The 23,422-nt window shown below is 50.7% G+C and overlaps 1 protein-coding gene across 6 annotated transcripts in view; it reads right to left on the bottom strand.

The window, feature by feature from the left end:
* EMID1 (EMI domain containing 1) overlaps nucleotides 1-21,256 on the bottom strand; it is a 64,450-nt gene extending 43,194 nt beyond the window's left edge. Inside the window, exons 1-3 of one of the 6 annotated variants that reach the window (XM_051973054.1) lie at nucleotides 20,887-21,256; nucleotides 3,958-4,071; nucleotides 795-898 (exon numbers count right to left, since the gene is read on the bottom strand). In XM_051973054.1, coding sequence (XP_051829014.1) covers nucleotides 795-898; nucleotides 3,958-4,071; nucleotides 20,887-21,071 — 403 coding nt within the window. In that variant the 5' untranslated portion in view covers nucleotides 21,072-21,256. Of the gene's footprint in view, nucleotides 1-794; nucleotides 899-3,957; nucleotides 4,072-4,172; nucleotides 4,252-20,886 lie in introns of those variants that run through there. The other 5 variants (XM_051973052.1, XM_051973057.1, XM_051973053.1 and 2 more) reach the window with 5 other exon arrangements.
* Nucleotides 21,257-23,422: the final 2,166 nt, after the last annotated feature.

Raw genomic sequence — 23,422 nt, 5'->3', positions numbered from 1 at the left:
CCTTTCCCTTTTTTTCCCTTCCCTTCCTTTCCCCTCTTCCTTTCCTTCCCCTCCCTTCCCTTCCTTTCCTTTCCCTTTCCTTCTCTTTTCTTCCTTTCCTTTTTTCTTGTCTTCCCTTCCTTTACTTTCTTTCCCTTTCCCTTCCTTTCCCCTTCACTTCCCTTCTCTTCTCTTTCTTTCCTCTCCTTTCCCTTCCCTTCCTTTCATTTTTCCTTCCCTTTTTTCTTCCCTTCCTTTCCTTTCCCTTTTTTCTCCTCTTTCCTTCATTTCCCCTCTTCCTTTCCTTCCCCTCCCTTCCCTTCCTTTCCTTTCCCTTTCCTTCTTTTTTCTTCCTTTCCTTTCTCTTGTCTTCCCTTCCTTTACTTTCTTTCCCTTTCCTTCATTTCCCCTCTTCCTTTCCTTCTCTTCTCTTTCTTTCCTTTCCTTTCCCTTCCCTTCCTTTCATTTATCCTTCCCTTTTTTCTTCCCTTCCCTTCCTTTCCCTTCCCTTTTCCCTCCTTTCCTTTCCTTTTACTTCCCTTCCTTTTCCTTTTTTCCCCTTCTGTTCCATTCCTTTTTTCTTTCACTTCTCTTTCCCTTCCCTCGCTCTCCCTTTTTTCCTTCCCTTCCTTTTCCTTTCCTTCTCTTCTCTTTGCTTCCCTTCCCTTCCCTGGATTTTGTTCTTCTCTGTGTCAGCGGCCTGCAGCCCCTCCAAACCACTTTCTCCCTTCAGCTGAGGGTTCTGGAACAGAGCAGGGGGAGGGAATCGGGGAAGGGGCAACTCCTAGAGGGATTCAGCTGGGGGTCGGTCCTACCTTCTTCGCAGTTGGTCCCCGAATGACCCGGACAGCACTTCCACTCCACAGAGGTCACCGTCTTATACACCACCTTGTACGTGGGTCTCGCCACCGTTCTGTAGCTGCAATAGTCATGGAAGCCAACTTAGCTCCGGGCTCAGGGGCCTCCCCGCCCAGTGGCCGCCTGTCTGAGCAGTGCCCGCTACTCTGTGCTCTTTGGTTCTGGGGCAAGGTCTGGGAACTGCCCCATCAAAGGCCAGGAGAATGAAGCTCCCTCTGCCCGCCCCAGATTAAATACTTCATGAATGGCCGGCGAATGAATGACTCGAGGGCTCCTGGCCCAGAGGATGCCCACCTGGGCTCCTCACCCCCACGTTCAGTGTCACCTCAGGGAAAGTGGCTCAATGGAGAGAGCCCTGGATCAAAAAGATCTGGGGTCAAATTCTCCCATCTTAGAGACTCACTGGCTGGTGACTGGGAAGTCACTTTCCCCAGCTGGGTCTCAGTTTCCTCCTTCGTAAAATGCAGATAACAAACCCTGCAGTATTTTCCCTTCAGAATTTTTGTCAGGATCGGAGGGGATGGTCCCCGTCGGGATGCTTCGGAAACCCGAGCGAGCCGTGTCCGCGTCAGCCGCGACTGTTGCTGCCGTGGCAGCTGATATTCACGGAGACAAAGTCTGCAAGGCCACTCACAGGCTCGTGCTAATTCATCGCGATCCTGCAGGAAAAGGGCTGCAGGGATTGTTATCCCCATGTTCTAGATGGCAATACTGAGACCCAGAGGGAAGGGACTTGTAACGGAGAGGGGCTTAGAACCCTTTCTGACCCGGCTCCAAGAGCAGAGCGCCTTCCAACCCTGGCTCCCTCCTCTGATCCCTGGTGTTATGGGCCCGGCTCTGTGTTCTGGCTCCCCACCAGATGGGGCAGGGGCCAGACCCTATCCACACTGGCATTTCCAGTGCTCGGAACCTCATCTCAGTGATTGTCAAGTGCTTGTTGGTGGCACTTTGTTCTCCTTGTGTGTCTCTGTGTGTGTGAGAGAGAGACACACAGAGAGAGACAGAGACAAGAGACAGAAAGAGGAGAGGGGAAGGAGAAATATAGACACACACAGAGAGATGGAGAGAGAGAGAGAGAGAGAGAGAGAGAGAGAGAGAGAGAGAGAGAGAGAGAGAGAGAGAGAGAGAGAGAGAAAGGGAAGAGACACATATACCTAAAGAAAGAGACAGAAAGACATACACAGAGAAAGAGAGACAGAGACAGAGAGACAGACATGCAGAGAGAAACAGACAAAAGGAGAGAAGAGAGACAGAGATAGAAAAAGACAGAGGGAGAGAGACAAAAAGATACAAAATAGAAACAGAGACAGAGAGAGACAGAGGAACACACACAGACAAGATAGAGACAGAGAGATATACACACAGACACACACACACACAGAGATAGAGACAGAAAGAGATATAGAGACATACAGAGAGAAGACAGAAAAAGGAGAGGTCAGAGAAGAGAGAGAAAAAGATGAGAGAGTTGAGAGATGAGAGAAATTAGGGGAAGGAGAAGGAAGTGGCTTCAGGACACCCTGTTCGCCTCTATCTGTGTACAGATGCCCACATGGCATCTGGAGATGGCAAGTGGCCCCGTGTGGGTGCTGGGGGAATCCAGCTTCTGTTTCACGTGTTCCGTGGGGGGACATTCGAGGCTGCCACAATGTGGCTTCAATCTGTCTGACAAACAGTTATTCAGAGCCTCCTATGGTCAAGCTGCTGCGCCATGCTGGGGTCTCAAACATAAAAACTGCCCATGACTCGGCCTCCAGAAGGCCTTGTGACACTGGGGTGGGGGCCAGGGGCCAAGGTTGGTGCCCCTTTTAAGCAAGAGCAGAGAGTGACAGGGCCGAGGAGGGACCCCCTGGGGAAGAGGAGAGCAGGGAGGGCCCGTCTGGGTGGGCATCGGACCAAACTCTGCGCTCACACGCACCTGGCTCCCTGACGGGAGACCCTTCATTCTGACGCTGGACTGCTGTGGCAGCCAGCCCTGAGCGGAGCGGGGGCCGGGCTCACCCCGAGCCCCGAAAGCTTCTCCTTCCGCCTCCTCCTTGCCTGGCCGCCCGCCTAAGATCCTGCCTCCTCCAGGAAGTTCTCTCTGACCCCCGCGCTGAAGCGACTTCCCCTGATCTCCCCCCCCGGGCTTGAGAACCGCCATTAAGGGAGACAATTCCTATGACTCACTTTGTAAACGTCACCAAGTCACAGAAATGTCAGTTATTATAATCACATTGCCGCGCTCAATGGGCACTTATTTCCTGTTCGGTCATATGTCCCTGGACATATGAAAACCAGGACGGTCCCTGACCATGATGTGCTTCCGTCCCATCTTTTTATTTCCTCCAGTTGTTACAAATTTTCAGCCATCATTTAGTCACAAAACAGAAACTAGGTACCTATTTCATGGAGAATCCTTTTCAGGCATATGTATATGTATAGAATATAGAATATTTATCTACATATATACATACACACACTATCTCGCTCTTTCTCCATATATATGTTATATATATATATATATCTCAGGTGACCGTATAATATCTCTCTCTATACACACACACACACACACACACACACACACACACGTGTATATTTATCACCTCACCATATATCTATCCACATCCATCCATTCATATCCTCACACGCACACACAAGTACAGTCTCAGAGACCGGACGTGCCTTGAGGACAGGGCCGGCCCCCTCCCCCCCGGTGACCAGGAAGGCGGCAGGAGGCGGATCAAGTGTTCGTTGGCCATGGCTGTCCTGAGTGACCGGACGGAACGTCTCTTTCCCTGGGAATGCCCGAGTTCCCTTCTGTGACTGACTGACTGACTGAGTCTGCCCCACTTCGGGAGACGTTTTGAGGGCAGAGGGACCATCCCGGAGCCCCGAGCGGCCGTGGAGCGGGGATCGCGAGGCCCCGAGGAGGCGTCCGGGTGGTGAGGCCGGGCGGCGGGAGGTGGCCGTCGGGAACGGGCAGAGGCTGAGCTGGTGCCCGGGAGCTTTGGAGCCTCGCCGCCCGGCTGCCCCCAGCTCGCACACCGAGAGATTAGTGAATGTGCTACCTCGGACCGGGCTATGCGACAGTGAGTTCTCGGGGGGAGACGCCGGCCCCGGGAAAGCCGCTTCCTTTACCTGTTCCCAGGGCAGCTCATGGGCCACCGGCAGCTCTGCAGGACTCTCTGTAGGTAGGTGCCGTTCTGGACGTGGCAGGAAACAGTCCGGGTCACTATGTAGGAGCACCAGTTTCTGGAAAACAGACCATGGCAGAAACATCAGGTTTTGTTCCCTGCCCCCCCCCCCAGGTCCCAGCATCCCTGCAGTGTCCCTGCTCTGCCCACCACGGGCACCTCCGTCCCCTCCCTCTGCTCCTCCCTTTGTCTTCTTGGGACGGCGACAAGGCCCGGCCCCTTCCCCCGTCTCACGCGGGCTTTTGGCCATCTGAGTCCGGCCTGGATTTCCACAGTCCCTTCAGGGCAGAAGTGGAATCTCCCAGAGAGGACGACACGCTGATCCCCAGAATGCCCTGGACCTGCAGAGGTCTCCAGGGAAGGTGCCGACTCTCACTAAAGCCAGTGGGTGGGCCCGTGGGGGGAGGGCTCTAATCTTTCCTTCCCTCCTCCCGTGAACAGGGCAGGGCCCCCTGACTCAGGGAGCAGGTTGAGGTTCACTGAGCACTAGGAATGTCCTGATAAAGCTTACCGGGCACAGACACACAGTCGGCCATGGGAGGGCAGCCCTCAGCCCTGCCCCAGCGGGGAGTAGTGGGGTGAAGGGGGAGAGACCACCCGGGCCGGGAGGCCCGGGGTTCGGCAGCACCCACTGACCCCCCAAGTGCCTCGGGTCAAGTGTCTGCTCCAGATCTTATCGGTGACCTCTGAATAAATAAGTGTGGCTTCCCCTTGAAGGGTAATTATGAGGCTGCATGGGAGGAGACTGGAAAAGGCTTTGAAAAGAATATCAAAAATGACAGGGGATATTACTGTGATGCAGAGACTGCCCACATCTCTGGGATGCACCGAGGGGCAAGGCCAAGAAAAGCCAGAGACTCTAGAATCATAGAACAGGGAATGTCTGAGTGGGAGGGACCGCCGAACTTAGAACATGGAATGTCAGAGCTGGGAGGGGCCTTAGAACCTAGAACATGGAATGTCAGGGCTGGGAGGGGTCTTAGAACCTAGTACATGGAATGTCAGGGCTGGGAGGGGTTTTAGAACCTAGAACGTGGAATTTTAAGGCTGGGAGGAGCCTTAGGCCAAGGAATGTCAGAACTGAGAACTCTCAAAATCACTGTGCTTTTCGGGCCAAGACCGACTCCAGAAAAACCTTGAAATTTGTGCCAGACCAAATTTGTGAAATACAAATAGAAAGTGGAGCTAATGGTGACTTCCTCCACAAAAGTGCTCGCAAAGTTCTCCCAAAGCCCACAGGCCCTAGGGAGTGGGGCCGTTACTGAAGAACGTGCAAATAAGCACGTGGCTCCAAGACGCTTGGGAGCTGTGAGGCTTTCTCTCCCAAAGCAGTGGTAGAACAGGTCTAGAACAGAGCGGCAGCTCTAGGTCCCTTTCAGTTCAGGCCCAGGGGAGCCAGGCCGCCTAGAGCTCTGTCTTAGGATACCATGACCCAGATTTCTAGACCTCAAAGATCTGACGGGGTCTAATGGCTGGAAATGGAGGTCAGAATGAACCCGGGGCCCCACAGAAAGACCAAGCAGGGCCGATAACTCCACCCCAAAGCACAGCAGAAAGCAGAGCTGGGGCCCTGTTACAAAGCTCCAATTAGCAACTAAAGCTAGAGAGATGAATAAACCAGAGAAAACACCGACCGATAGCAAATTTTTTGGAAGAACTAGAGAGCTCCTTAGGGCAATTTGGTGGCACAATAGACATCAACACTCATCTTTCCGAGTTCAAATCCAGCCTCAGATACTTACTCTGTGACCTCGGGCAAGTCACTTTACTCATCTGTTTCCTCATCTGTAAAATGGGCTAGAGATGGAAATGGCAAACTCATTCAGTATCTTTGTCATGAAAACCTCAAACGGGGTCACAAAGAGTTGGATATGATTGAACAACAACAAAGAAATCCCCTCAAAGAAAAAGTGAGTAACTCTATTAACAACTGCAAGCAGAAACTCAAAGGAGGAAAAAATTAATGGATACTCCTCAAAAAAGACATGAATATTTCAAAGAAATGAGTGAAGGATAAAAATATAAAATAAAAGTGATAAAAAGAAGAATTAGAAGGAGAACATATCGTTCAGAAGAAAAAGTTGGAAACATGAGCCAAGTAATGAAACTAGATCAGACCAAACAGAAATCAATCATTCCATGAGATAGCCACAAAAATTAGAATGAAATCAAAAGATTGAAAAAAAAATGGAAGAAAATTTAACATATAAAGTACAACTGACACTAAAAACAAGGTCCAGGAGATATAAAATTAAAGATTAAAATTAAAGATTAAAAATAAAAATAAAGATAAAAAATTATCAGACTTCTTAAAAACTTAAGTTTTTTTTTTTTTTTTTAAAGCCTGGAAACTGTATTTCAAGAAATTGTAAGTGAAAACTCCCCACATCTATTAGAACCACAGAACGACATAAAGATGGAAAGAGGCCCTTAATTACCTCCTGAAGAATCCCCTAAAGAGAAAGTCACAAGAATGTGTCAAAATCTAGAACTCCCTCACCAAAGGAAAAAATGCTTCAAGGAACCGGAAAGAAGTAATCCAAGTACTAAGGATGGGCAGGATTACACAAGAGCTGGCAGCTTGTACCTGATAAGAGAGAAGATCTTGGAAGGCAGTGTCCTAGAAGGCAAAAGATAAAGGCTTCCAGTCAAGATGAACTTACTGCGTGTAGTCTGATAGGAAGAAAAACGGATCCTTCATGGAAGAGAAGACTTTCAATAATTTCTAATGAAATCATTCTCATGAAATTTAATGAAATAATAGAAAAGTCTGGAACTACAGAAAAATTTTGAAATGAAAATGGAAAGGTAAATTTCTTTAAGAAATTGGAAATGGTTATAGGCTATTGCAGTGCTAACAAGTCAAATAAGTCTTGTAGGGAAAAAAGAACTGTATCCTTTCAGAATTTTAGGGTCTTCAAAGGGGATGGAGGGAGTTAAATAAGAAAACAGAGGATCTTTTGAGGTTTTAAGGGGAGAACAATAAGGGACAGTAAAAGAAACTCTTGGGTAGAAGGGAAGGAAGAAGCGGAATTTGCTATTTTTTTTTATAATTGAGGTTATCTGAGAAGAATTTACAAACATGGGGGAAAGAGTGTGGGGAGTGAGCATGGGATGGAATGGGAAGCGAGGTTGAGGGGGAGAATAACGGTGGGGGGGGGCAATAACCACAAGTAAAATAAACTTCCTGGTTCTGAAGCAGGGATTAAAAATAGGGGGTGGGAAAGAAAAAGCAAAGAACTAGAATCTAAGGGAGTATCTATCCACAGGGGAATGACTGAGCAAATTGTGGCATAAGGATGCAACAGAATATTATTGTATCATAAGAAATAACAGGAAATGATTGCAGAGAATTCTGGGTAATATGACTGATACAGAGTCCAAGGGGCAGAAGCAGGAGGGCAAGTTACAGAAGGGCAGCAAAATCACAAAGAAAAATAACTTTGAAAGACTGAAGGATTCCGATCAATTCAGTGATCCACCTCCTCATGTCCAGAGGAGCCATGATGAATGGCCCAGGGGCTAGAATGAGACATATCTTATCAGTTACTAGGGTTCCCCCCTTTCTTTCTCTTAGCTTTTAATGGAGGAGATTGGGGAAAGGTTGACAATAATGATGCCAAAGGAGAGAGGGGAAGTCAAAGGGGGGAAAAGAGACAGAGAGAGACAGAGACAGAAAGGGACTGAGAGAGAGAGAGAAACAAAGAAAGACAAAGACAGAGAGACAGAGAGAGAGGGAGAGAGAGAAAGATAGAAAGACACACGCATAGAGACAGAGAAACATACACAGAGATAGAGACACACAGACAGAAACAAGAGACAGAAAGACAGAGGAGAGGGAGAGGGCAGGAGAGCACCATGGAACCATTCTTAGAAATCCCCAGGAGGGGACAAAAGGAAGCTCAGGACAATGTAAAAACATGCAGGACCTTTAAAAAATAGTGAGTGTGGAACGTGAAGCAGAGATTGTGTGTCATGTGTGATCTTCTATTTGGATTCTGCCGTGTTGTGGGAACGGGCTTTGCTTTTGGCATTTAAGATTGGAATTTAAAAATTTAAACAATAAAGGAAAAGAAAAAGGTGATTTTGGGCCCTATTTCCTCATTTTATAGATGAGGGAAAAACCAGCTCCCAGCCGGAGGAAAGTACTTGCCCAAGGTCACACAACTAATTTGCAGGCCCGGGTCTCCTGACTTAGATCATTATTCTCCTATTGATACCCTCCTCACTCCTCATCCTATGTACACCCCAGACTCATTTATGCACGTGGCGCTCCCACTTGTGCATGTACACACCTCCTAGTCCCATGCCCAGGTAGGACAGCGATACACGTATACACGTATATGCACACACATACACACCACCAACATATACAGTTACACTCACACTCATAATACACCACACATACACACACACTCACACACTCTCACACACACATGCACACACATACACTCACACTCGCACACACTCACACACTCACTCACACACACACACACACACTCACACTCACTCTTCCTGGGTCCCAGCATCTGGCTCCTTGGGTGTGGGCGTCTATTCACAATTTCCACTGTGACATGTTCTCTCTTTACTAGAAGGGAGGAGAAACATTTCTCCCATCTTCCCTTCTGTAATTAAAATCATACCCACTGTGCTGCCCAGGCTGCGGCTTCCTTGTTTATTTTCTGGTGAGCCAGGCTTGGTTTGTGATCTAGAGCCCAGGGCACAGGATTTCCAATGCCTCGACCTCCTGGAAGCCAGGAGGCAGGAGGCAGGAGGCAGAGGCTAAAGCCACGGGCTGGGCCAGATTTGCCGGCTCCATCAACAGAGCCCTCAGAGGTCATCTGGCTCAGCCCTTTCATTTTACAGAACCTAAGGAGCGAAAGAGCTTCAAACATTCGTTCAAGCTCCTGAACAGGGAGTGAGTATCAGAGGTGGAATTTGAACTCGGATCCTGCAACTCCCATTTCCGTGCTCTCCTGATCCCAATAGAGAAAACATGTGAAAACATAATGGTCAGTCTGGAAGTATCCCAGGGGCCAGGATGGATCCAGTTCAAACCTCTATTCTGGCATTGACCAGCTTGGGGATGGAGGTTAAATGGGCCTCAGTTTCCCCACCCGCAAAAAAGAGATAATTGTAGGGGGCCGGAACTCTGGAGAAGTCTACTTGAAGCAAGGATACTTACAACAAGGTGTTAACTCAGTGCGACTGTTGAGATGATGGTTCTCCAGTTCCCATACACTTAGGACTTAGCATGGGGATGTCATGGTTCCCTAGTTCACACATGCTCAGTGTGCTGTAAGGATGTCATTGTAATAGGGTATTTAAGGGCTGAGAGAACTGGGGACAGTCAGTCAGAGTGAACAGACTGTGAAGGAGCCAATAAAGACTAGACTATTCCCGACCATCCTTGTGATGATCGCGGCCGTCCGGAGGACCTCCAGAAAGTCAGCCTGGATATTACCGCTAACAATCTCTGTCCTCTCACCTTTATTCTCCCTGGAATTCAGTTATTCTGAAGTTCTCTTATCCTGAACCAAATAATCAATCAATGAGCAATTATTAAGCACCTACTATGTGCCAAGCACTGTGCTAGGTAATTTAGGGACTGGGAATAAAAAGGCAAAAAAACCCTCCCTAAACGAGTAGCTGCCCTCAGGAAGCTTATGCTTTATTAGCTAAAATAAGATGCCCCTGAGGAAGGATGTACAAATATCCAGGGGAACGCGGGGGCCGAGCGGCCGGGGGACCAAGGAGGGCCTAGACTGTGAGCTTCATGTAGGTGAGGGCCGTCAGGTTTTTGTGTTTGTAGCCCCGGTCTCAGTAGAGAACTTGACATGTTAAAAAGTACTTAACAAATAGTTTCCCCTTCATTCATTCATTCGTTCATTCATTCAAGCAGGCGGCACTTAAGAGCTAAGTCCCGAAGGCAACTGGGAACTACAAGAACCGGATGTGAGGAGGGATGGCATTCCAGGCTTGGGGGGCAGACGGGACAAAGGCATGGAGATGGGAGATGGCAAATCAGACAGCAAGGAGACACAGGTGGTTGGAGCAGGTATTACAAATACTACCTCATTTGAGCCTCGCCGCAATAGTGGGAGGCTCAGGTGCTGTTGTTGTCCCCATTATAGAGTGAGAAAACAGAAGCAAGCAGAAAAAATCGTGACTTGCCCAGGGTCACACACTAGTAAATGTCTGAGGCGGAATTTGAACTCGGCTCTTCCTGACTCTATCCGCTATGGCGCCACCTAGTTACTTAGCTGGTATTGGTATTCTGTGCATTTTGTCAATGACTTGGTGGCTATTTCTATTTCCTCCCACACGTTCAGGGCATTTCTCCCCTGCAGATGAAAAACTTCTTTTTCCATTTCCTTTTTGACTTTGTCTGCCCAACACCCAGCACAGGGCTTGGACTTAAGTGCTCATTACATGAATAATCATGCTATTGGCCTCCCAGCTAGACTGTAAGCTTCTGTGGGGGCAGGAAGCCCTGCTTTACTCAGGACCCAAGATCTAGGTCTAGGAAGGGCCTCAGAAGTCAGCAAGCCCAACCTCCCCATTTTACAGAGGAAGAAACTGAGTCCCAGGGATGTCTGGCTCCAGAGCCAGGGCTGTTTCCATCTATCAGAACCCACAAGATGCCTTAAGGACACACAGAAAATATTAGGTCATCTTCTAACCTGGCATAGAGCACAAGACCCCCAAATCCCTAAGATGCTCCTGGTAGCATCTAACTTCCCTGCCGGGCTACAGGGGCTGAGAGAGCCTGGGGGCACGGTGTACATTTCTGGCTTCGGAAGCTTTTGAGAAAGAGGAGTTTTATAGGCTTTTGAGAAAAAGGGGCTCATAGATTTTTGAGAAGATGAGGTTCATCCCTGTCCATGAGGATATTTTTTTAAAAGTTTACTAAGTAAAGAATTGCTTTATTAAGACAAAAATGATTATAACGACACCATAAAATAACAAGACATTTAAACAGCTTTTGAGAAGAAGGGGCTCACAGGTTTTTGAGAAGAAGGGGCTCACAGGCTTTTGAGAAGAAGGGGTTCACAGACTTTTGAGAAGAAGGGGCTCATGGGCTTTTGAGAAGAAGGGGTTCATAGGCTTTTGAGAAGAAGGGGTTCACAGACTTTTGAGAAGAAGGGGCTCACAGGCTTTTGAGAAGAAGGGGCTTGTAGGCTTTTGAGAAGAAGGGGTTCATAGGCTTTTGAGAAGAAGGGGTTCACAGGCTTTTGAGAAGAAGGGGCTCATAGGCTTTTGAGAAGAAGGGGTTCGTAGGCTTTTGAGGAGAAGGGGCTCGTAGGCTTTTGAGAAGAAGGGGCTTGTAGGCTTTTGAGAAGAAGGGGTTCACAGGCTTTTGAGAAGAAGGGGCTCACAGGTTTTTGAGAAGAAGGGGCTCACAGGCTTTTGAGAAGAAGGGGTTCACAGACTTTTGAGAAGAAGGGGCTCATAGGCTTTTGAGAAGAAGGGGTTCACAGACTTTTGAGAAGAAGGGGCTCACAGGCTTTTGAGAAGAAGGGGCTTGTAGGCTTTTGAGAGAAGGGGTTCATAGGCTTTTGAGAAGAAGGGGTTCACAGGCTTTTGAGAAGAAGGGGCTCATAGGCTTTTGAGAAGAAGGGGTTCGTAGGCTTTTGAGGAGAAGGGGCTCGTAGGCTTTTGAGAAGAAGGGGCTTGTAGGCTTTTGAGAAGAAGGGGTTCACAGGCTTTTGAGAAGAAGGGGCTCACAGGCTTTTGAGAAGAAGGGGCTCATAGGCTTTTGAGAAGGGGTTCATAGGCTTTTGAGAAGAAGGGGTTCACAGACTTTTGAGAAGAAGGGGCTCACAGGCTTTTGAGAAGAAGGGGCTTGTAGGCTTTTGAGAAGAAGGGATTCATAGGCTTTTGAGAAGAAGGGGTTCACAGGCTTTTGAGAAGAAGGGGCTCATAGGCTTTTGAGAAGAAGGGGTTCGTAGGCTTTTGAGGAGAAGGGGCTCGTAGGCTTTTGAGAAGAAGGGGCTTGTAGGCTTTTGAGAAGAAGGGGTTCACAGGCTTTTGAGAAGAAGGGGCTCACAGGCTTTTGAGAAGAAGGGGCTCATAGGCTTTTGAGAAGGGGTTCATAGGCTTTTGAGAAGAAGAGGTTCACAGGCTTTTGAGAAGAAGGGGTTCACAGGCTTTTGAGAAGAAGGGGCTCATAGGCTTTTGAGGAGAAGGGGCTCATAGGCTTTTGAGAAGAAGGGGCTTGTAGGCTTTTGAGAAGAAGGGGTTCACAGGCTTTTGAGAAGAAGGGGCTCACAGGCTTTTGAGAAGAAGGGGCTCACAGGCTTTTGAGAAGAAGGGGCTCATAGGCTTTTGAGAAGGGGTTCACAGGCTTTTGAGAAGAAGGGGTTCACAGGCTTTTGAGAAGAAGGGGCTCATAGGCTTTTGAGGAGAAGGGGCTCATAGGCTTTTGAGAAGAAGGGGCTCGTAGGCTTTTGAGAAGAAGGGGTTCACAGGCTTTTGAGAAGAGGCTCATCCCTGTCCATGATGATTTTTTTTAAAAGCTTACTAAAGAATTGCTTTATTAAAACATAAAACAACAAGACATTTAAAGAGCTTTTGAGGAGAAGGGCTTCCTAGGCTTTTTAGAAGGGGTCCATGGGCCGTAGCAGGCTGCTAGGGCGCCCCATGACCTAAAATAAATGGAGCCCCCGGATCAGATGCTCCCGAGTTCATAGACTTGGGGCTGGAAGGGACCTCTGAGGCCTGTCCCGTGCCTTCATTTTACAGATGACGAGGTGACGTGCCGAGAGGTTGAGGGAATTCCCGTCCAAGGTAAGCAGGGAGGAGGTTAGAGGCAGGATAGAAAGCCTCTTTCTCCCTGTGAGTTATCAGCACCCCCTCCCCCCTGGACATGAGGAGCCCTGTCTGTCTCGGAAGCAGACGGCTGACACGAACAGATGTGTCGAAGCCGTAGCAACGGCTGGAGGTGGGGCAGCCCCGGATGTTCCTAGACATCCTGTCCATAAAGTAGCGTCTGCCTCTCACCCAGAGAGCCGGGGAGCTCGGCTTGCTCTTGCCCCTGACCTGATGTCGGTTCCTGTGACCCAGATCTGGGCACCTTGGTATCCCCCGTCCCTCCCTTGAGCCGGAGCTGGAGGAGACGCCGAGTGAGGTAGTGTCTCACAGAGCCTCGCTTCTGGACACAGGGAGAGCCTTTGGGGATGGGCCAGGGCATAGAGCCCCCTTGGAAGGGGGAGAGAGGGGAAGATTGTTTGCAGTTAAGCGGAGGGGGACCAGGCTGGGTCACATGGAGGTGGCAAGAGCTTCTCCGCCAGTGTGGGCCCCTTTCTCAGGGCCTCAGCTCCCGCTCCTGCACCAGAGGCTAGCGACGGTGGATGATAGGACTGGAAGGACCAGTCGGCCTGGTATCCACGAGCCACCTGGCAGGCCTCCCGCCCGCCTCCCCTGGAACGACTGGCACATGGGATTTTGGCAAGGGAAGGCCTGTTTCTCCTGGGACCCTTGGGAATGGGATCCCAACAGAGGCCTGGCCCAGGGCTGAGATCTGGAACATCGATATGAGCTAAGAGCAGAGGGAGACAGCCAACAGGGCTGGGGGCCAAGACCCATTATGAGAAAGGGACGAGAGACGGAGAAGCCGAGCGCGAGGTTGGGGGAGTGGGAGGACAGACCCACGCTGCCCATCGGCGGAGCATCGGGACACGCTGGGATTGAGAGGCCAGACTGACCCGAGAGGTCACCCAGTCCAAGTTCTTAATTTACGGAGCAGGAGCGAGGTCCAGAGAGGCTGAGGAATTTGCTCAATGTCACATAGCTTGGAAGAGGCCCGAAATCCAGGTCCCTTTTTTACTATTCTCGGCTAACTCAGAGTCAGAGGGTGGAGAAAGCGTGTAGCCCGGATTGTCAGTCGAGGAGTGGAATCACAGGCTGGCCCCGCCGCCGCCCGTGCCCCAGCTGGCAAAAGTGTTCTGGGGAGCAGTGACCCCCCCTTCCTGGTGGCAGACAGGCCTCTCCCCGACCTGCCCCCTTACCCAGTTCCCAGAGGCCCCCAGGGGAGAATGAAGTGACCCTCCTGGACTATAAGTCGGGATACCTAGAACCCTCTCCCTGCCTCACCCAGGCTGGGTAAAGTGACCTCTCAGATCTTCAGTGTTCCTCACTCTCAAATGGGGCCAAAGAGCCTGCCCACCCTCAAAGGGTTTCCGTGAAGACCCCGGAGATCAGCAATGACAGCAAACAGCCTACTGTGCTCTTGAGTGCAAGGGGAGAGTGCCCGGGGCCTCTGGGCAGCCTGCATTCAGGAAGGGGAGCTCCATTTTAGGGAAGGCCTTGGAGGAATCACATTTTCATGGGTTTAGAGCTGGAAGGAAGGCCAGTAGTCAAACTCCCTCATTTTACCTTTGGGGAAACTGAGGCTCAGGGAATGGAACTGACTTGGCCCAAGTCACTCATGACAAAGGTGGGATTGGAACTACATTCTCTTACCCCCAGCCCCCAATTTCTACCCTAGCACATTCGGATGTCGATTGTCCCCCCACCCAGGGATCTGGTAACGTATCCATAAGCCTGGAGGAAAAAAGATTGGGGGGGAGGGAACATGGCCCATCTTTCCAGTCCTTTGTAGAGCTGTCACTCGGGAGAAGGATGAGCTTTGTTCTGGGCTAAAAGCTGGTCCCGAGCTTTGGCAGAAGCGGGAAAGAGGCAGGTTCGGGCTTGAAGTTTAGGAAAAGATTCCCCAAGAACAAGAGCCGTCCCAAAGGCCGCCTCCGGGGACGGGAGAGCCTTCCTCACTGGAAGTGTCCGGGCCCAGGCCGGATGCCCGCTTGTCCCTTGCCTCGTGCTGCAGATCCCTCCGGGCTCTGGCTCGGAGGGGCTGCTTCTGAGGTGGCTTCCATCTCAGAAATACCCATGAGCGTTTCTGCAAGGGACAGATCACCCAGAAAGTCCCGAAGGCCCAAGTGGGCAGTTTAATTAAGGCTGCAGCCGGTCAAGCTCGCGGGGCTCGGTGGGCAGCTCCCTCCCCGCTCCCAGGGTTCTCGGCTCCCACTGGCATTCGTTCGGGTCCTGCCCACGGGGGACCTGGCACTCCCGGGGGGCCGGGACCTACCGTTATGGCTCTCACATTCCCTGCATATTCCTGGGCCAGGGGGCATGGCCCCTCTGGGCTGCTGGAGCTGCTCCCAGGCCTCCCCCTCCCCTTGTACAAAGCTTCTTTTATCCCCCTTATCGCGCCAGCCAACAGAACCTTGGGGCCCCGGGATGGGTGTGGGAGGGGCCGGAAGAGGGGGGTGGGAGGTGGAGGCAAAGGACCCCACGCTTCTCTCAGCGCTCAGAAAACGAGGGCCTTCGGAGGTTCGTCTGGAGGTGGAAGAAGGGGATGATGGGCCATTCCTCGGAACGGGCCGGCCTGGGAATGCCAGCCTCTGACGGCGAACGACTGAAACTCAAGCTCTTCTCCAGGGAAAAGGGAGCTGGCTGAGAGGCAGTGGAGGAGACCGAAAATAATAATAGCTGATGTTTCTATAACGTCCGCAGTAAGCCAAGCACTGCGCTGAGTGGTTTGCCATATTACCTCATCTGATTGTCACAAGACAGGTCCTATTATTACTCCCAGAGTGAAAAGAGCATTGGGCTCTGGATTCAAATCCTCCCTCTGCCACCTACCAGCTGTGGGACCTTAGCCCAAACACTCATTTTCTCTGAGCCTCAGTTTCCCCACATGTAAAATAAAATTTTTTTTTGAATAGAGCTTCACTTCATTTTAGCCTCATAACAAACATCTCCATGACTAGGTATGACCCCATTTTCCAACTGAGACAGAAGTTAAGCTATTTGCCCAACATCAGTATCAGAAATAAGATGTAAATTCAAATCTATCCTGACTTAGGGGCCATTTTTTTTGGTCAAAAACCAAAATGGAGGGGCCGAGGCCCGTGGATAGTTAAGCAATGGATTTAGCAGCGTGGAGCTGCCTTGTTCCAGGTCGACGGGGTCGTGTTCCAACTTGACCCCCGGAAAACCATGCCCCCAGACTCAACAAAGCATCCAGATATCCATCAGATGGCTAATTACCGCCTGCTACCCATGGTTGTTTCCCACAGAGATGCTCACAATGGAGAAGCTCTTCTAACTCACAAATGAAGGACTCGTTGACTTCTAGTGTTCCTTCCAGATATATATATATCCCATGACTGGCCTTGGACTTCCCATCTGTAAAATGGGGGTACTGTGTTTCTATTTGTCTCACAGACTCTGAAAGCTAAGAGACCAAGGGATCTAGTAAAAAACAAAAGCAAAAACCATTCTGAATCATAGCCCCAATGACCAGAGGTGACCTGAGAGACCATCAAGGCATTTTAGAACTGAGGAAACTGAGGCAGTGAGTGATTCGCCCCTACCGGGAAGTGCCAGAGGCAGGATCTGAATGTAGATCCTCTCACTCCAGTGGAAATCATTTGAGTCATGTTATGGGCCTCAGTCTGTGGGAAAAGACTAGACCGCCTTAACGGTCCCTTTCAGTGCTTATTTCTAAGCCAAGCTCTGATTTGGTGACCAGGTCACGTGCTATGTGACTTTGGCCAGTTCACCTCCCTCCATTTGGCCTCAGTTGGCTCCTCTGGGAAAAAAGAAGGTGGAACGAGAAGCCCTTGATGGCCTCTCCAGCTCTGAAGTGTGATCCTGTACATGCTCTCGGCGTCATCTATCCTTCCTGTCCAGAAGGAGGAGGCCCGTGCCCCCCTCACACCACACGGGGTAGACAGTAACCCTGGGGCCTCTGTCATCCATCCCCGTCCCTTCCCATGACCACTCATTCCTCCTCCCCCTCAGACCTCCCCGTTCCCCTCCGTCTCTAACAGATCTTAGGGAGGGGGCCCCTGCCTCCTTGCAAGGGAAAGGCCTTCCTTTGAAAAGAAGAAGAGAATAGAATCTGTGGGGGGTAGGAGGGCCAGGGCCGGACTCTTTGACGAGGGGATGAAAAAGCTGGGAGGAGGGTCAGCCTCATTGTCTAGGTGGCTGGAAGGGGCCCCTTGAGAGGGGAGAGCAGGTGAGAGGCATGGAGATGCTGGAGATAAAGAAGCAGGGCCAGAGATCTCGGAGGGATTATCCTCCCCCCCTCTCCGGGCCACAGGGCAAGAGGTACAGCGCCGCTCTCCCATCGGCCTTCCTTGGGGAAAGGAGCATGGGCTTTGGGCCAAAACGCCCGCAAAGTGGTCCCAGCTTCGATAAACTCTTAACTGCATCTCAGGGAGTGCCTCCGTTTAGGCTCACGGCCTCAGATCACCCTGGGCTCCGTGGAAAGAGTCCTGGCTCTCTCATCTCTCATCCGTATTCAGATCCTGACTCTGCCACCTAAGCCTTGATTTCCTCAGCTGTAAAATGAGAAGCTCGGCCTCGATAATCTCTTAGATCCCTGTCAGCTTTGTAGTTTTGTGAGAACCTGCAGTCTGGTTAGGGCTCTCGGGCTGGATTCAAGTTGGAATCCTGGCTGACAAAAGACAAGATACCGGTTCCCAGAGGCCTTATGGGCTGGGGAACACTTGGCTCCCCTGAGGGAAAGGGCTTTGAATTTGGGGTCATCTGTCTCACCTCCCGGCTCAATCCCCACGGCAGCATGGGAAAAGTGGAGCACCAAATCAGCTGGGATTTTTAGAGGCCTCTCTCGCACCCCCATTATTGAAAAGGCCTCTCGAATCTGACTTGTGGGAAAGTTTAGTCCCAGTGTCCTGGCTCATTGAAGATAGGTTCCTCTTTCCCAATCGGTAAAGTCCCAGAACTAGACTTGAAAGACATCAAAGGCTGGCAAGTGCGATGACTTTATTTTACAGATAAAGGAACCAAGTCTCAGGGAGGTGGAGGGGCTTGGCTTGCCCAAGGATGACCCGATCGTCATCCCTTCCCTCTCCCAGTCCCGAGATTTCTGCAATTATGGAACCATTTAGAACCGAGAGGAACAAAAAAAAAAAAAAAAAAAGAACCGAGAGGAACCTTGAAATTCATAGAGTCCAATCATTTTACAAAAAAAGGAAACTGAGGCTAGAGATGGGAAGGGACTTTCCTAGGGTCATCCAATAGTCCTATCCTGTCCTTCGTTCCATAAGCATTTTATCTGAGGCAGGTGTAAGTACTACGCTTTGGGGGGAGGTGTTGTGATTCTACTGGTAGACAAAACTTCCAGTCCCCTAAGGTCACAAAAGGTTAATCTTTTAGGTCCCTTTCAGCTCTGCAGCTTTGGGAGAATCCGGGGTCTGGTTAGCGCTCCCAGGCTGGATTCAAGACAGAATCCCGGCCGACAACAGACAAGATACCAGTTCCCAGGGAGTGTCAGAACCCAGGTCTTTCAGACACCAAGCCTCTAACCACTACTCCACACTGCCCATGTCCATATAGATTCCTTATTTCTATTCTTTAATCCATGCTGACTCTTTGGGCCACCTTGGTTCTGTACTGTAGCCTCTTCCAGGGAAGAGGATTCAGGTCCAAAGTATTTTAAAATCACACATTTACACGTTAGTAATTTTTTAAAATACTGCCATACATGTTACTGATTTTTAAAAAAGTCCCACACTTCCATAATCATTTTTAAAGCACTTCCACATATATACATGTCTGTAATTTTAAAAACACCTCCATACATGTACGTTAGTCATTTTTAAAAATCCCACAACTCCATACATGTTAATAGTTTTTTAAAAACACCTCCACACATGTACATGTCTGTAATTTTCAAAAACATCTCCATACATGTACATGTCAGTAATTTTAAAAACACCTCCACACATGCACATGTCAGTAATTTTAAAAAACATCTCCATACATGTACATGTCAGTAATTTTTTTTAAAAAATCGCACCACTCCATACATATTAATAGTTTTTTAAAAAACACCTCCACATATATACATGTCAGTAATTTTTAAAACATCCCCATACATGTACATGTTAGTAATTTAAAAAACTCCACAACTCCATACATGTTAATAGTTTTTAAAAAACACCTCCAAATATGTACATGTCAGTAATTTTAAAAACATCCTCATACATGCACATGTTAATAATTTAAAAAAACTCCACAGCTCCATACATGTTAATAGTTTTTAAAAAAAATACCTCCACACATGTACATGTCAATAATTTTAAAAACATCCCCATACATGTACATGTTAGTAATTTTAAAAACTCCACAACTCCATACATGTTAATAGTTTTTTAAAAACAACTCCACACATGTACATGTCAGTAATTTTTTAAAATCCCATAATTCCATACATGTTAATAAAATTTGAAAACAACTCCCCACATGTTCATAATTTTTAAAAGCATCCCACAACTCCATACATGTTAATAATTAAAAAACCCAACTCCACGCATGTACATGTTCATAATTTTAAAAAACATCCCACAACTCCACACATGTTCATGATTTTAAAACCATCCCACAATTCCATACATGTTCATAATTTTTTAAAACAACGCCACAACGTACACGTCCGTAATTTGTTAACGCCACCACAAACTTATTTAACAGGGCAGATAGCTATGGAGAGGCTGTACCGTGCAATGGTAAGTGCCCTGAATTGAAATCAGGGACTCAAGTTCACATCCCGGTTCAGTCGTGAACATCTCGTGGGACTTTAGACAAATCAGCCAACTTCTCTGGGAGGGAGTTTCCTCTCGTCTCAAATGAGAGGGTTTGGACTAGATGACCTTTAATTGTCTGTTCTATTTCTAAATCTAGAATCCGAGTCACATAAAGGATGGAGGCTGGAGTCTAGGTGGGCAGCTAAGTAATAGAGGCTGGCCACAGGCTTTAGAATCCCTTCCTGGCACCTATCAAGGAGGCAAAGAAAATAGGGGGGATGATTCTGGTCAGTCAGGGAAGGCTCTTAATTACTCCCCCCCGCTTTGCCTCTCCCATCCCCTCCAAACTTGACTCCCAGTTATGATTGGCTGGGAGGAGAGGAGGTTATACTAAGAGGAGTCAGAACACCCGGGTTTGCTTCCAGCCTCTACCAGCGTCAGGTCTTGTTCCTGCCTGTCCTTCAGCAGAAGAAATAGGGGGATCGGATTAGATGTTTCCAAGGTTTTGGCTAAGCTCTTATGACCCCTGACCTCTGGTCCTGTTTCCATTTCTCTGGAGAAGAAATCCCTCCGTCCAAGGTTTAAAATAATAGCAAACTCCCCGGGGAGGGGGGCACGAAGGGAAGGTTCAGGGGCCTTGCAAGGGGAGGAGGGAGCCGATAGGACCCAGGGGAGGTGGCCTGGTGGGGAGGTCACTACCAGACATTTCCCACGATGCAGGGGAGCAGCTAGAGAGCAGGGGCCCCTCCGGCCCCTCTTCCCTTCTACTTTCAGGAGAAGTGACCTATTTCGGGGCCTCCCCCCCATAATCTGGGTCGGAGCCCCTAGGGAGCTATGTCTGTGTCTCTGGGTGGGGGGGTTCACCTTCTCCCTAAAGCACCCGCCCAACGCCCTTGTCCCCTGGGCTCCTACTTTTGGAACAGACAGCCGGAGTCTGGGAGTGTGGAGAGCGGTCACCCGTGGGGCCCTAGTGACAGGGAGGGTCACTTTAACCCCGTCCCTGCCGGAGCATCACTTTCCTCCCCATTTAGCTGGGGGAGGGGAGGTCCTTTCTTTTCTCCCAGAGGGCAGCGGAAGGTTGGGGGATGTCCCACTCCAGCCCCAAGTCTCCGTCTGGCGACGGGGGTTTGGGGGGTGGGAGAGCCCCCTCCCCCGCGTCGCTCAGGAGTCCCCGCTGTTTTTCTAAGGGGGGGGGCTGCCTGGGCTCTTCTCCCTGCGCGGGGCTCCTTCCGTTCTCACGCTCCAGCTCCATCCCCGGGAGAGTGGGTGAGTGGGGCTGTCCCTCCGGGGAAGGAAAGGGTGGGGGCGGGCTTTACCTGCGGCGCGAGAGCTGGGCGGCTCCCCCGAAGCTCCAAGAGGTGCCGTGGCCCCCGGGGAGCAGGGCGCAGAGGCAGAGCAGTGCCCAGCGGCGGGCGGCCGTCCCCGGGGCGGGCTGCCGCCGCCCGCTCCTCATGGTGCCCGTGGCCGTGCCCGCGGCCGCCGCTGCCCGCGCGGGGGGCATCTGGGCGCGGGATGCAGGAGCGAGCCTCCTCCGGCCGCGCGGCCCCGCTGCCCTCCTGCCCAGCTTCCCTTCGCCGCCTGCCTGGCTCCCTGCCTCGCTCGCAGCCTCAGCCCCTTCCTCTCCCCCGGACGTGGCCCGATTTCATCTTCCCAGCCCCCCGGAGCCCGGAGGGGGCGGGCAGCTCCGGGGGGAGGGGACGGGCCGGGGGGACGGCCCCCTCGGCACTGCCCACCCCCCGCCCCCCAGCGCCGCCGGGGCCGCCCCAACCCGGAAGGGGAGCTCCGAGGGGCGGCCGCCTCCCGGGCCTGGGGGTGGGGGATGGCACAGGCTGGGGGACCCCCGCGGCGCGCAGAGTGGGGGCGGGGCCTTCGCTGCCCCAGAGAGCAGAGACGAGAGGGCGCTCGGGGCTGCAAGGAGCCGCGCACCATCCCCGTGCTCCTACTTTACTCTGGAGGAAACTGAGGCTGGGGGAGGAAAGACCTGGGAACTTTTCCCAGGCTCTGGATCTGGACCTGCCAGATCTTCTCCTCTAACTCCCTCCCGGCCTGTTGCAGATGAGTAAACTGAGGCCTCGAGAGGGTCAGTGAAGGTCTCTCTAGGAGCAGAACTGAGAATTGAACCCACGAAATTGGACCCTAGGGCAAGAATTGGGAGGATTCAGAGGAGGAAACCGGAGCAGAGATTTAGGGCTGTCTGGAAAGCATAATGCCCTCGTTTTATAGCGGGGGAAACTGAGGCACAGGCAGATGAAATGATTTACCCCAGATCACACAGCTAGGAAATGTGAGGGCCGGGATTTGAACCCAGATTTTCCCAACTCCAAGCTTTTTCCACTGTCCCTGCATTCTGCCAGGTCCTCTGATTCTGTCCCTCGCCCTCTCTGGCCCCCAGTTTCCTGTTTTGCCCTACGGTTGGACTAAGTGACATTAGCGGTCCCTGATGTTCTAGAGCTAAGTGCCCGAGTGCTTTTCAGACATCTCCCTCCAGTGGTTTTCAAGGAAGAAGGGCAGGGTTCTGACCTCCCGCTCCCTGCTGGAGCTAATTCAGAGCAAGCTCTCCCGTTCCAGAGCACCTCTGGAGGCAGATCTGATCGGCAGGCTCTCCTATCACTGCCCATCACCCACATACTGGCCGATAAAATGAATGTTTTCTGCCCAGGAAAGCCCAAAGACAACGTCAGCAGGGAGTGATCTGCTTCTTCACCGCCCCCCCCCCACCCCTCCTGCCTACTCCCCAGGTCTTTGGCAAATCACATTTCTCTAATGAAGGAAGCATTTTTCATAGATCTCACTTGTAATCTCACAGTAATCCTGGGATGGCGTTACTATTATTACCCCCATTTTGCAGATGAGAAAACTGAGGCAGAGGCACATTAAGCATCTGAGATTGGATTAGAACTGGGATCTTCCTAAAGGAGGGATTATGGAAGGGAACAGCGGCAGCTCAGCCCCCGAGTAAGGTAGGACTTTTTTATTTTCCTTTTGAGGGGGCCGCCTGTCCCCCTGAGCATCCTGGTGCTCCTCCCCGTATCTTTTCCGTTGCCTTCTTCAAGCCTCCCCTCCTGCAAGGCTCAGCTGCAGCCCCCCCTCCTTCTATATTTAGTCTGTGGATCCCCGTGTGTGTTCCCCACACGCACACTCGCACGCGTCCAGACTCATCATATATTGCCTTGTATGGCTCGTTATCGTCTCACATGTATATACTTCCCCTCCCGGCTGATCCCCCTTCTCCGCGGATCCTTGGACCCAGCAGGCGCAGAGTAAATGTTTGGTGATTGATTGATCCGGGGAGCTTTTTCTTAGCCTGCCTTCAAACACACCCCTCTCTCCGCAGTGTGAGCAAGGATCCCAATCCCAGGTCCCTCCTTGTTGCTCTGGCAGATCCCCTGTCAGAACTGGGAGAGACCTTAGAACATAGAAATGGAGGGGTCTTAGAACAGGGAATGTCAGGGGTTAGAAGGGCCTTGGGAATGTCAGCAGGGAGGGAGCTTAGAATAGGCAATGTCAGGGATGGGAGAAACCTGAGAACACAGAAGTGGAGGAACCTTAGAACAGGGAATGTCAGAGGTTAGAAGGGCCTTAGAACAGGGAATGTCAGAGCCAGGAAGAGCCTTAGAATGGGATGACAGAACTGGGAGGGGCCTTAGAACAGGGGATGTCAGCGGAGATAGGCGATGTCGGAGATGGGAGAAACCTGAGAACATAGAAGTGGAGGGACCTTAGAACAGGGATTGTCAAAGCTGGGAAGAGTCTTAGAATAGGAAATGGCAGAGCTGGGAGGGGCCTTAGAACAGGGAATGTCAGGGCTGGGAGGGACCTGAGAACAAGGATGTCAGGGCAGAGAATGTCACA

Source organism: Antechinus flavipes, chromosome 1 (genome assembly GCF_016432865.1).
Source record: "Antechinus flavipes isolate AdamAnt ecotype Samford, QLD, Australia chromosome 1, AdamAnt_v2, whole genome shotgun sequence".
In the NCBI taxonomy this organism is placed as follows: domain Eukaryota; kingdom Metazoa; phylum Chordata; class Mammalia; order Dasyuromorphia; family Dasyuridae; genus Antechinus; species Antechinus flavipes.
The sequence above is the reverse complement of the archived record's forward strand: the minus strand, read 5'-3'. Positions and strand labels throughout refer to the sequence as shown.